Source organism: Equus caballus, chromosome 3, assembly GCF_041296265.1.
Source record: "Equus caballus isolate H_3958 breed thoroughbred chromosome 3, TB-T2T, whole genome shotgun sequence".
Lineage (NCBI taxonomy): Eukaryota > Metazoa > Chordata > Mammalia > Perissodactyla > Equidae > Equus > Equus caballus.
In genome coordinates this window covers 31,083,864-31,101,740 of record NC_091686.1, presented here as the reverse complement: position 1 = coordinate 31,101,740, position 17,877 = coordinate 31,083,864, and the positions used below count along the sequence as shown (strand labels likewise).

The window sequence follows — 17,877 nt, the reverse complement described above, 5'->3', positions numbered from 1 at the left end:
ATATATATTGTTGGCTCATTACATTGAACGCATGGCCAACAGCACTTGAACTCATGCCAGGAAGAAGATTTTCTAACATACGGGTTTTCTCCATAAGGCACATCACAGCCTCCTTGTGCTTGGGAACACCAGACAGCACTTCAGCACTGTGCTTGGGGGCCGTTTTAAACAGTGAAATCACCAACAAGTACAAAAATGTGAAAAACATGGCACCAAATAGACCTTGAAAACCATCCTTGTTTGCAGTATGAGAGCTGAAACAAGAAGGCAGAGCATCACCTCTTTCAACCTCAGTTGGGACTGTGCATGTCGAGCGACTTAAATTTTTCACTGTTCTGTGCTTGTCCGCAAATGACTGCACAATGACCTTGAGTATTTTGGGGTTAGAAATAAATTTTAGCATGCAGGTGGAATTGCAAATACAGAATCCGTGAATAACGAGGATCAACTGTGGTTCAAGGTAGAGAGAATGATCTCTGTACAGTTCCTGAGTGGGGAGGACACCTGAGCAAGGCCATGTCATTGGAGCAGAGACGTCTAGGAGAGAGAGGAGAGAGGTTGGAGAGCAAGGCCAACCAGGAAGGGCTCCCTGGGGCATGGTAGGGGGTGCGGACGTTACTCACTGTGAAATGAGAGGCAATGAAGGGCTTGATCAGGGCAGAGATGCGATCCAAGTTATAGTTTAAGAGGATCACCCTGATGCTGTGTCAATGGTGCATTATAGGGAGGCAAGAATGGAAAAAGGACACCAGTTGGGGCAGTTGCTCTTGTCTGGGTGAATGATGATGTGGCTTAGACCAAGTCTGTGCAGTGGAATTGCAAGAAATTTATAGCTTGGAGATATAATTGGAGATAGACCCACTAAGACTGGTCAATGTGCTTTACCAGTAAATAGACAATCGATGTGTTAAGTATTTCTGCAATATTTACTTTTTGAGCTAATGATGTTTAAATTTTAGACATTCAGGGCAAAACATCAAACTGTAATCACTCACCCATAGATGCTTGTTGGCAGCCGCTAAGAGCAGAGTTCATTTCCATCCCCAGGGAGCAGCTCATTTGTGGGCGTTCCATGAAGGACGCACAGATGGATGCCAGTGTGGGCTCCGAAGGCCATCTTTTCATGTTCTTCTCACCCTATTGGAGCCCCTGGTCCTCCTATCTTTACAGACTTCAAAAGAAGTCCCAGACACAAAGAATTCGAGTGAATGGAGAACAGAGATGAAACTGCCCCTCTGAACACTGACCCTCAGCTGAGTTGATGAAATAAAGGTCCCAACTCGAAGAGAATTTTAAAGAAACTTTATGGGAGCTTAAAGAACCTATAGTTTCTACTGGGTGCAGATTTTTTTTAAATGACATTTCTCCTCTTGCAAAATAAAAGAAAGAAATGCTTTCCTGTTAAAAAATTCTTTGGCATGAATATATCTCAATTTGAATTCCATCCCTTCCACTCACAAACTCTTGGACCCTCAGTATATTATGGTACTTCTGTTCCTCATCTGTAGAACAGAGATGACCACACCCAATTCAGCAGGGCCCAAAGTATTAATGAGATGATGCATGATCGGAATTCTAGTCATTATAGCTATTTTTCACATTTGCCTTTTCTGTTTCATTATGTTCTATATTTCATTCATGGTTCCTATTCTTTTTCTCTAAACATTTTAAACATAAATATTTTATACTTTAGCTTTTCTTTAATCCACAGATTTCTCTTCCTTTTCTTTGGAGCCCAGCTGTGTATTTCCACATGTGGGAGGGGTCACAGTTCACCCGACATTTCTAACTCCTGCAGAAAGGCCATCTACCCTCGCCTGGTCCACCAGGACGCAGGCCCGTACCTGGCACAGAGGATCTTCCGTGCAGCCTATTTTTTGGCTGAACACACTTTCACTCCTGCTTTTGGGAACCGCAGAGTCACAGAGCATTTCTGATGCCACCCTTTAAATTTACAGGAGAAATGGGTCAAAAGTGGACAAGTGGATTTCGCAGTGCTATGCTGAGTCATATTAGAGCTGGACGCAAAAGGAGAAATCAGTAACACTGAACCAACCTTACTTTAAAATTTGATATTTTGTTTATCATGAGTTTTTGCATTAATTTTGAGTTTAAAAAAAAATATTGCATTCAAAGATTACCTGTCTTGATGGCTGAGTTTTTTGGCACCCACTTAGAGGTTGTGCCCGAGAGGGGTGCCTCGCTCACCGCTCACCTCACCTGAGTACCAGCCCTGGTGGGAGGTCTGGGGTAGTGTGCCTTGTCCTGCCCTGAGCGTCTGCCCAGGGCCTCACCTCCCTCCACCACAGGCCATACTTCCTGCTCTGCATCCTTCCTTACCCTCAGTGCCCCGTAAAGCTCGACCTGGCCTCTGCCCCTTGTCACCTGTGCCCGTTCTGAGACAGAGATGCTCTCAGTGCAATCATTGAATGTACAAAGGTTTTTCCCTCATGTCACAAGGACCCATCCTCACAGACTGCTACTGGGGTGGCTGCAGCCTGAAAGTCTGCTGCAGGCGGTTGTCTCAGGCACTGTGGAACACGCAAATTTGTGGAAGGGGTTTGGAGGGGACGTTTGTCATTTCTGGCTGCTCATATCCTCCATTATTCCTCATAGCATCCCAGCCTTCCTTTTGGACAAACCCCTGTTTTGTTCAGTGTTGGTAGCAGGAGGCAGCAACCCACACCCATTCTGGCACAGAGCAGCAGGAGTGGATATGGGACACGCAATTTCGCTCCAGCAAATCGGACGCTCTTCAGTGAGTGATGTGGGGTGGGGGATGGAGTCCAGGTTCCCGGCGTGGGAAGTGTGACATGAGAATCAGGCTGTTCCCTTTGGAGCAGGCCCTCCTGCCTCCCCTCCTGAGTTCTATTCAGCGGCCACTCTCTTTTTCCCAGCTTATCCTCTGGCCTCCTGTCCATTCTAGAATCTCCGACACCAATCTAGTAAATTCTTATTTTATCCCTCTTAATCTAGCCGATGCTGGTTTCTGTTGCTTGCACCCACGGATCCTGACAGACACTGGACCAGAAATAATTAGAGGTTCTGAATTGTAATGTCTCCTTTTGCTCATAGGCAATGGTCTCTTTCGCTTCATCTCGCTTCAAACATTCAACCAGATCCTAAATTTGTTTGGGTTACAGAGTCTCTGCAAGTCATGGTGTTATTATGGCATCATATGCTTTGCCAAGCATCTTAAAATATTGATAAATTTAATCCTGATGCCCAAACCAGAAACAGTTTTACTAGCAGAAGAATTGCCTATGTTATATGTACACTCTAGAAAGGCTGCAAATTCCAGCATATCTGCCCACCAAAAAGCCAAGCTGCAAAACTTCAAAAGTCAGTTGTCTGATCTGATCTTTAATAATGGCTCACTGTGCACCCATTTGCTCTGTCATCTCTGAGCTTGCATTTGGAGGCAAGCAAATGGCAGATGACAAAGCTTAATATTCAGAAACTTCTATTTGCTCCCTTCAGTTTTTCCAGCAGTGGGGAAGAGACTGCCATCATGAGATTTTAGCAGGGAGATGCCTCGGGCTGGCTTGTGGACCACCAGCAGAGCGAAGGTGGAAGCATCATCACTCCAGGGAGCTGTGACTGACTTTCACTAACATCCCTGAGTGTTTGCCTAGACTTGCTTCATTATAAGTGCACAGAGCACAAAGAGCATGGATTTTCTTCTAGGAAAACACTCCTTTCATTCTCGGAGAGCCACCTTTAGAGAATGGCTACCTGTTACACTCTTCGCTAAGAATGATCATCTTATCAATCAGTTAATAATTAAGTGCCTACTGTGTGCCAGGCACCGTGCTCTGAGCATCTTATCTGAATTATCTGGCTTATCCTTCACAGTGACTCTATAACCTAGATATTATTTCCCCTATGTTTCAAGTGAGGAAACTCAGGCACAGAGAAGTTAAATTATCTGCCCAAGGTTACACGTCTGGAAAATGGATGAATGGGGATTTGAGCCCAGGAGGTCTGGCTCTAGACTGGCAGTGAGAGCCACAGAGCCACTGGGCTGGGCTGCTTATCTTTATGAGCCCTGATGAGAGCGGGGCAGCCCCTTTCCAGGGCAGCCTCTGGAGACAAGACCAAGTCTCTGATGAAATGAAAAGTCAAGGTCTGCTTCCTCTGCATCCGTTGACGATGAGAACACACATCTTCCAGGTTGGAGGTTTTCTCATCTCCTATGATAAGTTTGGCAATATTAGGAAGTGATTTTATGAGGGAGCCTTGTTCTCTCTAAGGCACCATCTGAATAGGAGGCACAGGGAAGTGGGCCTGAGAGAAGTAAGTGGAAAAACCCGTGTGACGGAGGCAGCTGGAGGTTCATTTGTCCTCGCACACTGAGCTTCTCCGACTTCAGCAGGTTCAGGAGGTGAAGAGCACAGGGGTGCAAAGGTCTGTCTTGCAATCAGATCTCCTGCGTGTGAATCCGTGGGACCTTGGGCAAGTCCCTGAATCTCCCTGAGCCTCATTGTCCTCACCTGTGAAATAGGCTAATTGCAGCACTTCCTGGCAGGGTTGTTGTGAAATTAGAGGTGATTGTATGTCTAAGCCATGGAGAACAGTATCTGGGACAAAGTAAATGCCAGCTACTCTGTTGTAACTATGAGCACATCAGTGTGGTATGAGAAAGAGGCTGCATTAGGACACTGGCCCAGAGGAGGAGGCCCACCATGCTGGTGGCAGAAGAAAAGGAGATGGACAGAGCCAGGCCAATGCAGGGCCGATCAACTCCTGGAGGAGTGTCCACTCCACCCTGGGGCCCAAGGAAGCAGCACCTGCGTGGACTCTGGATCTGCTGCTTAAGAGTTCGCGCTGGCTCAGTCATCCTCAGAAAGCAGTGCCTCACGTCAAACACGCCAGTCACGGCCACTCCTCGGCATGTTCGAGCATCCCAGGGCTCCACCCCGGGGCCTCCTTTCTTTTCTACCTTCTCTCACCTCTTGGGAGATCTCAGAGGCTGAGGGATTGAAACCCCGTCTTCCTGTGGACAACACCCAGACTTTTATGTCTAGCCTGGACCCTCCCTGCTATCCAGGTCACCTGCTCCCATCTCCGTCTCAAACTCAGTGTGATCAAGATCGAGTTCTGATGCTCCCCCTCCCCCAGGTTGCTTTTCTAGTGAGCTCGCTCCCCTTAATGTCCACCCTGTTCTTCCAACTGTTTAGAACAAAAACCTTGGAGCCAACCTTCACTCCCCTCCCCCCTCCCACCCTCTCTCTTTCACACACACACACACACAATCGGTAAGCAAATCCCTATTGCCATCACCTTCCAAACAGATCCAGCACCTGCCTGCTTCTCACTGTTTGCACTGCTACCACCAAGTCCAAACCCACACCACCTCCCGGCTGGATTATTGCAGCCCCTCCACACTGGTCTTCTCCCTTACCTAATCCCTCCCTACCAACTTTCTTCTAAAACCACCAGAGTGTTGAACTCCTCATCTTATTCAGAGTAAAAGCTTCACCCCATGCACCTCCGACCTCGTCTCTCACCTCTCACCTCCCGCATCGCTCACTGAGCACCAGGCACACTGACCCCCCTACATCTCACACCTCTGCACACCTGCCTCAGGGCCTTTGCTCCTGTTATTTCCCCTGCTTGACCCACTCTTCCCAGACACCTGCATGGCTCACCCCTCGCCTCCTTCAATTCTTTACTGAATTGTCATGTCATCAGTGAGTCCTTCCTTGATCCCTCCATGAAGACTGACATTTTTTAACTGTTTCTGCTGCTGGATCCCCAATGCCTAAAAAAGGGCCCAGTGTATTATAGGTGATCATTAAACATTTGTGGAATGAACGATTCGATGATTGAAGGGGTGGCTTATCGCATCCTAACCCTAGTCCATACCCAGAGGCCCCGTTTCACGTGTGCGGCCCTCACACGTGCTCCGAGGCTGGTTGAAGCCGGCTGTGTAAGGTCTGATCTCACCGTGAGATTTCTGCCCACACCGCTAGAAGATACGAGGAGCCCCCAAATTAACCATAAAGGAGAACCGTAGCATCTCATCAGTTGAAAACACAAACTTCGAGACTCATTTGGAGATCAAACTGGGAGCAGATGACGAAACACATTTCTTGAATTAGTTATGTGACTCCTGCCTACGGGTGCGTTCCCCATGTCAGTGCTAATGCCATTCGAAGCCCTTTAGGAGACCCCGAGATGTGTTCATTGGGGACCTAGTGTTGATGATTGACAGACGAACTGAGATCATAAAATAAATCAGCTAGTTTCCCTAACTGACTGATTGCTGCTGCAATCCTGAAACGTGCGGCTTTTTCAACCAATGCTATATTGGTAGACTGTGTAGCAATCCTCATCTATTTTAAATGCCTTATTAAAGAAAAAAAAACAACAGCTAAGCAGATTTAACAGCATTGGGCAAGAAACAATATGGACATTTGTCTACATTTTCTATATTGGTTCTGAGAATTATTTTCTCAGGCTGACAAGAATGACCATCATGATTATATTCAAATATAATCAATTCGAAACCGTGTTTTCAATAATGAAAGCCTGGCCCATGGCAAATTTATAACAACATATGTAGATGGATTTTAAAAAAGTGGTTGAGTTGTAAAATAACCTTGCAACTCTTTATCCAAATGGTGAGCAGGTTCCTATTAACCAAACTGAGCACCTCTAATTGAAGTTGATAATGAAAATCTTCCATCTCTGGATCATTATAAAAGTCAGAATTCTATTTTCAGCCTTTGAAGATGTTAAGTTTTTAAAAATTCAGTTGCTTAACTTATTAGACCTTGTTTCTTACTGGCATCTTCATAACAGAAAATCTGACCACCAAAAACAAGAGTGAGCTGTGCTAATATATTTACATAAATAATTAAAAATTCTACAGCAGAGCAGGCAATAAAATCTATTGCCACCAGAAACTTCCAATGGAAGAACATCATTTTAATTAAAAATTATAAAGGCACCACTGTGAACAATTCATTTACATTTCAAGCTCTGTATTTGTCGACTCAAGAAGGAAATAACTCATTAAAAAAAAACCCCAAAACCAGAAATGACCTCACCCCAAATCCCATTATTGAGGTCAGTAACCACATTTAATTAAGATGAAGTGTTAATAATATATTTTAGTAAAGGCAGCTCTTCTCTTAATTTCCCCAGGTAGAAATGTTATTATTTGGTCTTTAACTTCTGATTAAAATTTAAAAGGTGGGAGTTACCCCAAATTAAACTCTTAAATCTGGTTTTCAAATCTAGTTTTTTCAAAAAAGGAGTTTGAAACGCTCCTTTACCCTCCCAACAAATGGTAAACTTCTGTACATTTTGAACCTCTGTACTTCTGCGAATGCCAGTGATGAGAAAATCTGAATTTTCAAGTGAACTGGTTTTTGCCATCTACTTCCAAAGGTCTCAGAAGATACGGAACAAAATGTCCCATGGCCAGTCGATGAGTTTTGCCTGATTTCCCACCATTTTTTATGATTTCCTTTGAATGGGCTCCAATATTAGATTAAGTAAGGCGTTTAAGAGAAGGGCTTGATGCCTCACAGGAAGACCACCAAAAACCAAAATCGGGGATTTTAACAAATCTGTGGGGCTGAATGTTCATCCTTGCACGTTGCATTCTGTACCAGTTTGAGCCCATGAGTTAAAGAGACTCAAAGTCTGAAGGATGAGGAAGGGGGAAATGACTTTAAAAACACCCAGAGAAATCAGGACAAAGTAGGCCGTAGTTTCCGGAGAGATGAGGATCTAACTTGGATCTGATTCAGATATTCCGTGTTCAAAGAAAGGGTCAATTTGGATGAAGGCTTTGGAAGGAGAGCTGGCTGGTGGCCACGGCTCTGTAGTGGAACTTTCATGGACCTGGACCGTCCAGGGAGGGACCTGTCTGTCCTTCTTGGGCCTCCCTCCTGGGACTGCTGTACAGCAAGGCCATGTGCGGATGTTTTCATGGCTGGTAGACACTTGTCAATGTTTGAAGATGAAAATAATAGTAACAACAATGAACTATGTCTGCTTATGCACAAGCACACTTGCACACAGACAACCCACCACCAGCGGGCATTAATCCATCTATTTACTGAGCACTTCCATATGCCAGGCCCAGCGCTGGGCTCCGGCTGTCTGAAGACCTTTGAGCCTCTAAGAATTTTCTCTGTCTATGGTGGCCTCTTCTCAAGTCATAGCAAACATACTGAAATATGTCCACCTTGCAAATACATTTTTTTCCTGGAAAATTTCTGAAATGACTTTTATACTTTTGTTTATGGAGTTATTTGGCTACCAGGAATATTCTATTAATAATTCCTTATGATTTCTCCAGTGCCTACTCAGACATTCCTGCAAGGTGAGATCTACAAACGTGTTGCAAATGTAAAGACATTTTTGCCAATATTAAATTTAACCTGCTAAAGTTATCCCAGTGCTAGGGACACTCAGTATTTATTAATTCCAATTTTGCTGTTTTCAAATTTCAGAGACAATAGGTTATATGTTCAGGTCCCTGACGTTTTTAGGCCCCTGGAATGTTTGAAAGTCTTGGTGCTCGATCTAAAGTGCTTAACTAACTAAATGGTACTGATGAGGCCCTGGTGCTTTCTGAGGGAAGGAGATAAACATGAGTGTTACCCACGGAGCCTGAAATCTAGGGGGAAGATGAACAATTAAGTCACGAATAACAGTAAAGGATGATGGGGGTTATGCTAGCTGTCGAGAAAGCCCGGGAGTGTAGCGTGAACAGCAGGGAAGGCTCCCTGTGGAGGTAGTACCTAAACCAACATTAGAAGGATGTAGGGGGCGGGCGCAGCGGTGGGGAATGCAGCACCAGAAGTTCTCATCACAGCCACTGCACACCTCACTCCCATGTTCTCCTTCCATAAACTGAAGCTCAGGGAGGTTATGCTTTCCTCCTCAGCAAAAAGGGAGACATAATTTCTCATTTGCAGGGTGGTTGTGAGAATTAAATAAGACTTGGGTGTCAGAGTTTTTGGTAGAATTTTTTTTTTTTTTGGTGAGGAAGATTAGCCCTGAGCTAACATCTGTGCCAGTCTTCCTCTATTTTGTATGTTGGACTCTGCCACTGTGTGGGTTGACAAATGGTGTGTAGGTCCGTGCCTGGGATCTGAACCCAGGAACCAGGGGCCACCGAAGCGGAGTGCACGAACTTAACCACTATGCCACCAGCCCAGCCCTTTCATAAACTTTTATGTAAAAATGTTAGGCAATTTAGTTATAGTACTAGCAATAGTATTGTCATCACTCTCAAAATACGTGTCTCCAGGGGACTGTGGAAATCTTTGCCTACCTTGGTCAGGCACCCAGCTCGCAGGAGGCACAGACCAGCACAAAGGCATGGGGCAGCGGGGTTTCTGGGGAATTCAGGAATCTGTTGACAAATGAGACTATAACGATGCTTGGAAATAAGCCATTTCTGTTGCTTGGCTCTTTCTCCCCAGCTGGGAACCACTAGTTCTTCTTTCCCAAGGAAGCAATTTGTTTTCTTCCTTCCTTTCCCTTCCTCCCTGCCTCTTCCTTCTTTCCTGGGGGCATCATCCTTTGCAGCAAACGCTCTTGCTGTTGTGATTGTAAGCTCCCCGGAGGCTGTAGGCAGAGACCGTTTCTTTCAGGAGTGAACACACAGCACCTAGCAATGTCAGGCCCATGCAGGCTCTAAATAAATACCATGAAATGAATTCAGTAAAGGAATGAATGGGTAACTATAATCCTTGGGCTTTTTTCAAGCAGTTGTCCTTAGCAACACAATTATCTATTATTTTGATTGTGTAAAAATCTAATATCATGGCATGTTTTCATTTTTTAAACATTTACCCTATAGTTTATTTCATAGAATGGTTCAAACCCCAAAGGTGCCCATGGTAGAAACCTCCAGTTACTTCACAATATCCTCCTAGGATATTCCTTCCAGGAAGTCTCCTTAAAAGACAGGAGACATCTTTCTTTTTCCCCTTTCTCCATCCTACTGTCTGGACTGTTGATATGAAGGTTGGAGCACCAGCAACCATAACGGTCCATGAGGAAGTGAGCACCAGTCTAGATGTGGTCGAATGGTGAGCAGGAAGGAGCCTGGGCCCCCGGCAGCTCGTGGAACTGCAATACAAGCTCTGGACTGCCAAGCCTACTCTAGACTTATTTTATGCGAGAAAAAACATAGACTTCTGTCTTCTCTGAGCCACTGTCATTTGAATTTTCCTCTTATATACAGCCAAACTCACTCCTCACAGATACAGTGCTGCTCCACACACACTGGCAGAGCTCCCTGGAAGAATGGTCCTTTCCAAAAAATGCTGAGCAGTGATAGGTAATTTTACATGAGCAGGGACAATATTTTTCCTGCACACATATCTTATATATTTAATGTGTAGGCAGAAGCCTGTGCTGCAAAGTTGTTTACTACAGACCTTGGACAAGATGTGTTCTGTCTGAAAAACGATCCGAGTAGGAATCGCTACTAGGTTGCCTCAACAGAAATCCCCTGATTGTTAAGAGAATGAAATAAGTCCTCTCGGTCTGTTCAAAATGATTGAGCGGCCGATTGCCTTCTCAAAGTAACCAAATCAAGAGATCAGGGGCAAGGGTTAGTCCCTGTTATTCACTTCACTGTTGGAGAAGATTGGGCAAATGCAGTCATTTCCATTTTAGTATAATTATCACTAAGCTGCTCTGTCTGACAATAATTAGCTGACAAGTTCAGATACATGAGCCTGCTCCTCATTAGAGACACTAAAATGTCATGGAAAAATGCCTGCTTTCTGTCTTATGTGTGTGGAGGCAAGCTCTACTCTGAAGGCCGAAGCGAGTTTTATTGTCATTGTGTGTTGTGGGAACCAGCTCTGTTTTAGAAGATGTCAATATTCACACGACCTTGGAGCAGAGAAACTTCCTAACCATGACATCAATTCAAACCTTAAGGGAAAAAATACACATTTGGTTGCTAAGGTAGAAAAACCAAAGAATTCTTCGTAAGACAAAAAGCATTAACAGTATCAATACTTTTGCTCAAGCAAAGAATTTTCAGAAAATTCTTTAAAAAATCAACAATGCATTAAATAATTTAGCTACAAGCATGTCCACTGACCTTTTAAAAAAGTAATTGCGTACTATTGGAAACATTGTAAATATCTATCAACAAGGGAATGAATAAATAAATGAGTATATCCATGTAATAGAATAATAGAATATTATCCAGTGATTAAAAATAATGGCTATGTCTTGACCTGGAAAGCTGTTCTCCATACATACTGGGAAGTAAAAATGGCAGGTTCCAAAATAGGGCGGGTGATGCGGGCCAATTTTGATAATAAGAAAGGGAAGTACCGAGGCTGGCCCGGTGGCGCAGCAAAGTGCGCACGTTCTGCTTCAGCGGCCCGGGGTTTGCCGGTTCGGATCCCAGGTGCGGACATGGCACTGCTTGTTAAACCATGCTGTGGTTAGGTGTCCCACATATAAAGTAGAGGAAGATGGGCACAGATGTTAGCTCAGGGCCAGTCTTCCTCAGCAAAGAGAGGAGTATTGGTGGCAGTTAGCTCAGGGCTAATCTTCCTCAAAAAAAGAAAGGGAAGTATTCACAGGCGATTGAAGGAGACATACCCACGTTGTTAAAAAGGGATTTCCTTGGGTGGAATGATTACAGATTTTTTATTATCTTCTTTATTCTTAACTGCCTTCTCAAAAGTTTCCTCCATGAACTGTCTTAACTATATAATAAGGATAAGAAGATACAAGTCGTTAAAAAGAAGAATTTCATCTGCCACTAGCTCGCGGCTGTCTGTTTTGATTTGGCTAAGAGCACAATGCGATGGGCTTTTTAACAAGTTTTAATGCAGGCTTTTTAGTGAGGATATTCACTCTGTTGCCTGGACACCTCCTGTCTTTAGAGTTACAGGCTTCTGGGAGATCAAGGCGCCTTCCGCTGATTTAACGGTCCCCGGTGAGATAAAAGGGTGCCTGGCAGTGGCCGGCAGTGGAATGGCTGTGCTTGAGATGTGCTTTTCATCATCGAAGACAGGACCAGGAATTAGTTAGAGGTGAGTTCCTAAGTTTTGTGGGGGTCTGTAGGGGGGAGGTTTCCTGTTTTGACAAGGAAAGGAGCCCACCCTCAGGGAGGAGGCCAAAATGCCTGTGAAGGTCGGGCCAGGACCTGAACCCGGCTGTCAGGATCCTGGTCAAGTGGAGCATCTCCCTCTGGGCTAAAAGTTCCTGGTTAGTCATTTGAGACGAAATGGGGTTCCTGGAGCTGAGTCACAGGGAAGCTTGAAATGAAATATTGATAGAGATAGAGATGGTGGGAGATGGGGAGAGACAGAGACAGACAGAGATAGAGAGAAAGAGAAAGAAGAAGGAGGAGGAAAGAGAAGAGAGGAGTGAAAAGGAATGTGAGGAGGGAAGGAGAGAGGGAGAGAGGAACAGAGAGTCAGACAGGGAAGAACAGATGGATGAGACAGACAGAAAGATGGACGTAGAGAGAGGGGAAGGTGCACAGAGAGACAGAGTAGGGAGGCGGAAGGGGCAGAGGGAGACAAGGAAGAAACGGACAGAGCAAAGGAGATCCCAAGAGAAATAGGCACAAACAGAGAGGGACACAGAGGAAAAGACAGGTGGACACACAAAGAGTCACACACACACACAGAGACAGGGACAATAACCCACAGTAACCTGCATGACTGCAGAGCCCAAGGCAGTGCTATTGCCGGGAATCATGACCGTTCGGGGCAGATGGCTGGGACGGCATCTTTCTGCGTGTGCCTTTGTCAGCTAAACTCAGAGCTCTCCTCGAGATGAAAGTAAGAGTTCTTGGTGTAAATTCCTCCCTCTTCCAATGCCTGCTCCTCGAAGAATCATTAAGACAACAAGAACAACACCGCTCACAAGGTCATTGTGTCTTTCTGAGAATTCGGGGGAGCCAAGCGCAGATGATTAGAAAACCGTGTCCCAGCCTGTTTCCTTCCCACCACCGCCCTACTCACCCTCTGCACACACAGCCCCTCGGGGAGAAGGCTTCTCAGCTTGCAGGATCAAAGGCTGCAAATAATTAATGAGCCTTTTCTCCCGGAAGAGCTCCTGTGACAACAGCTCAACCTGTCAGTGAGGTTATCCCTGCCTTTGATGAGCTCAGAACCAGCGCCAGGAGAGGAAAGGGAAGGGAGGGCCTGTCAGTGCCGGGCTGGGAAGGGGTCACTCCTGGGCGACTCTGGATCCCAGCAGGAAGAAATGTGTCTGAGTCAGGCCAGAGAGAGAAATGTGTGTCTCACACACACACACACACATACACACCCCTGCACTTACTTTGCCTCAAGGCTGGAAGAGGGATTAGTGCCAACACTGCTCAGCCAGACCAAACTGTGAATGCTGGAACTCTTAGGCACATCAGCCACAGAGACACACTCAGCTGTATTTTCTGAGGGGGTTCACAAAGTTGAACTTGGTCACAGTGGCTCTGCATGGTCCCTGATGATGCAGCCTCCATTCCCATCTCCTGGGAAGAGCCTCCTGCATTTCTTTGGGAAACCACCATTCCAGGCCATTATGACGGGACTCGGGTCCACAGGCGGCTCATGTGCCAGTCACCCAGGGGCACATTCATCCTCCTGCCATTCTGTTTGGCTCAGAGACTGGCGGCTCAGTGAGACTCGAATGTGGCCCTTGTGCTAGTGCTACTGATGGGAAAGATCTCTCTCTGCTGGTGGGACCGAGGACTGGCGGCGCTTGTGGTCATGTCCCTCTCCAGCTATACAGATATGGCTGAGGATGAAGCCAACCCGGGGGGGAGCAGAGCCAAGAGGAGGAGAAAGACTAGATTCTGAGCACCTGAATTCTCAGGCTGGCTGCCCTAGTCCCCATGGATTGTTCAATTACCTGAGTCAAGACATGCATTCTCGGCATAAGTCACTCTGATGTGGGTGCCGGCAGCTCGTGACTGAAGGTCACACCTGTGATGACCAGCTGCAGAATCATGAAGCTCCTTAGAGCTTTCTAAATCCCAGCTTTCCCCCACAAATCTCACCTCTAGTGCTTTACAAACTGCTTTCTCTGACCTCCTTTTCTCACGCAATGGGCACCACTGACAACCCGCCCACCATCAAATGGGGAACCCTCGCACCCAGTTCCAGTAACTGGGTCTCTGTTGTCTGTGGCTCAAATCCCGGCCTTGACGTCCCTCAATGTCTTGGCTGTCACCAGCTACCCCCTCCCTCTCCAGGCTGGAAGAATCCCGTCCCCTCCTCAGTTTGCTGAGACTGCTTTGTGTGGCCTGTTACTGTACTCCAAGCCCCGCAGTCCATTTGCCAGATGGAATTTCTGTCCTCCATCACGTGCCCGCCGTGGTGGGCGGCCAAGTCTGAGAACATCATCTCTGTTGACCCTCAAGTGCCCTGAGTTGGGAGGGCTTGTGACTCCAGCTCAGGCAAAGCAGACTCGCCCCTGGAATGGGACCCGACGGCTGAGGGACGCCGAATGGAAAGTGGTTGGGGTAGTTCATTTTCCACATGAGATCCTGAAGTGCCAGCCTGTCAGTTCCCATTGCCTAGAGACTCAACAACGCCCTAGTTCCTGTGCTGTCTCGGGCCTGCTTCTAAACATATTCTTCAGTTCTATAAACTATCCACAGAATCTCCCAGCAAATTCCCCCTTTTGTCTAAGTCAGCCAGAGCTGTTCTTAAACAAAAAACCCTGACAGACCCACCTCTCCCAAGGTCTGTCCCACCTTAGAAGACAGGCTACTCCAGGACATCGCATCTGCCCCTCCCGCTCACAGTGACACTTTCGTGCCTGGCAGCATCCCAAGCTCCCCAGCAATGGCAGAGTTCCAGGTTAGCAATATCAACCCATTTGAACTCATTTTCTTCCCACCCAGCAGTTGCCTTTTCCACCTCCTATTGCAGAAGCACAAAATGACAGTTAAGCTCCCCTACAGATGTCCTAAATTGGTACAACTATCTTACAGTCTGTTAAGCTACAGCTTTCCCCATCTAAGTACTTAAGGAAAGCTTTCTCTTTGAGGTTTAAATTGCATATTTCCTTTGCCAGATACCATGCAGGAAAAGGGGGGAAAAAGGAGAAAAGGAAAAAAAAGAACGGCTATTTCAGAGTCACATTATTAGAGGATTTGGTGTTATTTCGTACCTTTATCTAGTTCATCTGGCATTTCAGAAAGTGTTGTTGTAAAACTGAATCCCCTTTTGGGACTGGAAAATAGCTTCTGATGCTCGTCTGCTGGCTTGCGCCGCGGTGAAGTGGCTGATGTGAAGACTGTGACATATTTTCAGGTGTTTCAAATCAGGACAATGAGACACATGTTTATTAGAAGAGTGTCTAATGCTTGATTGTCCGTACCTCATATGAGAAGAGGATTAGATTGCGGAAGAGAGAGATTAATAACTTTCTTTGCAGAGGCAAGTGTGCATTTGGCCCTGCATGCTGATTTAAGTTTCTAGTGAAACAATGTACCAACGAGGGCATCTTGTCTTCACCAGCACTGTGGGTAATGACCATTTAATTAAATCTCATTATGAAAATACCTTCCTTCTAAGCAATGGACAGAGCTTACAGACAGAAATTTTTGAAGACCTTTTTTTGGCCTGATATTCATCAGTGGAAAACCCAACCCGGACAGTCCATTTCTGAGCGCCAGGCCACACTTGCTCCTCCCTCTCCGACAGTTCAGAGCCCATGGCTCCCAGCAGAGAGCAGGAACTCTGCAGATTGCCCTGCTTCCATTCTGATTCCTCTGCTGCTAGGCTGGGCAGCCTTGAGCAAGTTACTGAACCTCTCTGACTCTGTAATACCCTCATCTGTATGTACGTGGAGTTAGCCAACACCTTTCTCATGAAGTTGTGGTAACAACAAAGCAGGTCAAGTGTCTGAGATGCAAGGGGCCATCTATAGTGGCTCCTTTCTCTCTCCCTTAGGGGACTGTGCTTGGTGCTGGCAGACGCTTCTGGTCATTTGGGAACACAGCTCTGAAGCCACTTTCCTCCCAAGCTGGTCTGCCGCTGGGAGTCAGGTGCGGGGGCAGTGGCCCCCTGAGCCCAATCTCCTGGTGCCATCAGCCACCAACTCTTCATTATGACATGTCTCTCCCACGCACAAAGACTGTTAACAACTTTAATTAAATGGTAGTTTGCTCCTGACAACCAGCAAAGCAGAGCGACGCCTGCCTGCCTCCCGTCTCCGGTTAGGGAGTCGCTCACCCACCTGATGGTTTGATGCTGCAGGGAATCCGGGTCCGTGGCATTCACCGTCAACAGCACGCTGCCCACAGAGATGTTCTCCCGCTTGGTCACCATCATGGGGTCCGGGTAGAAAACTGGACCCTCGTTGACATCCAGGACGGTGATGTGGACGGTGGCCGTGGAGCTGGGGCCGTAGGAGACGTCGGGTACCAGCGGGTCCTCGTTTTCCACTTTGATCAGCAGGGTGTGAAAGGCGGAAATCTCGTAGTCCAGAGGCTGGAAAGCAGAGAGAGGGCCTCAGCATGCATCCCCATCACAGGGGGCAGACGCTTTTGCACAAAAGCCTCTGACTTCCCGCGAGCCGAGGGGGATGTTCGGGGATGGATCTAGGTTTTGTGGGCTAAGCTTTATGCAATTTGGGGTCCTCTTAAAGAAAAAGAATATGAAACATACAGATACACAATTAGGTATGGAAGGCATGAATTTTTTTTTATGTTGAGAAATAAATTACAACACATAACATGAGCCTCAGAACCGGGGCCCTGCCTCCCTTCTGAGATCTCCTTGGGGGCTCACTGGCATCGCTGACATTAGCAGGCTTCCCACCTGGGACCTATAATGGCACAACTGTGACAATCTTGGGGGCTCGGGTGCATGAGGGGCCCTGCAGCCTGGCTTCGTCAGCCTGATGGTGTCCCTGCCTCTGTTACCATGGGAGATGGAAAGGAAAAGGCAAACCAAGGCTCCATTTTTAATATTTCCCACTCACTTGCCACGAGGTCTAAGGGCTGGGGTCCCTATAGCACTTACAGCAGAGGCTCCCCTGGCACAGGTGCGCATTTTCCTGTAGGGTGTGACGTAGGGAAAAGGATTTGAGAGGCCTAGACACACGGGGTTAAGCCACTGGACCCCTCCCACCTGAGGACATTTGAAAATGTGTGGGGTGTTTCAATTGTCACCAGGACTTGGGGGCTCTGTGGCCATATACTGGGCAGGGCGGTGAGACCACAGACATGGCCATGCCTGGCACAGCCCAACACAACAGTGGATCGTTCCACCCCCAGGGCCAATGAGCAGCCCCAGTGAGGCCCACTCTCGGTGATTTTGCAAAGGGGGTAGTCCCTACCTCCCCTGGCTGCTGTGTAGACTAAATCAGATCACATCAGGGAAACCTCACAATGGACATTATTAATACAGTGGGCCTGCCCATCATAGAATGACATGGGTGACATTTACTTGGCCATTCTCTTTCCAAACCATGAGATGCAGTGGGAGTGACATTACCTGTCACTGAGGGTGCATGGGGAAACATGTAGGTGACATGGGGTGCATTTTATTTCAAGCTATTTTCCTGATGTTTACTGGGGAAATGAATAGCCAACTCATAAGACCCATGACATAATGGATATTCTTGCTGGAGGACAAGACTAAAGGGAGTAAAAAGAGTTGATTGACCCTCAACTAGAAGCGAGCAAATGTCAGTACAGGTTGCAAGGGACATGGGACAACGCGGGCAGAGATGAGAACGGCGAAACTGGGGAGAGAGCCCAGCCCTGCAGGCGCAAGGGAGAGAATCCGGAACCCAGCAGGTGGAGTTGGGATGAGCGTAGGCAAATTACATCATCTGTCATCACAATTACAGCTAACACGCATACAGTGCACTCCACACGTGTGCAAGTGCAAGTGCACGCGCACG

The 17,877-nt window shown here is 46.7% G+C and overlaps 1 protein-coding gene across 1 annotated transcript in view; it reads right to left on the bottom strand.

The window, feature by feature from the left end:
* Positions 1-17,877, bottom strand: part of CDH13 (cadherin 13) — a 993,386-nt gene that overhangs the window by 72,028 nt on the left and 903,481 nt on the right. Inside the window, 1 exon segment of the mRNA NM_001109812.1 lies at positions 16,204-16,457. Coding sequence (NP_001103282.1) covers positions 16,204-16,457 — 254 coding nt within the window.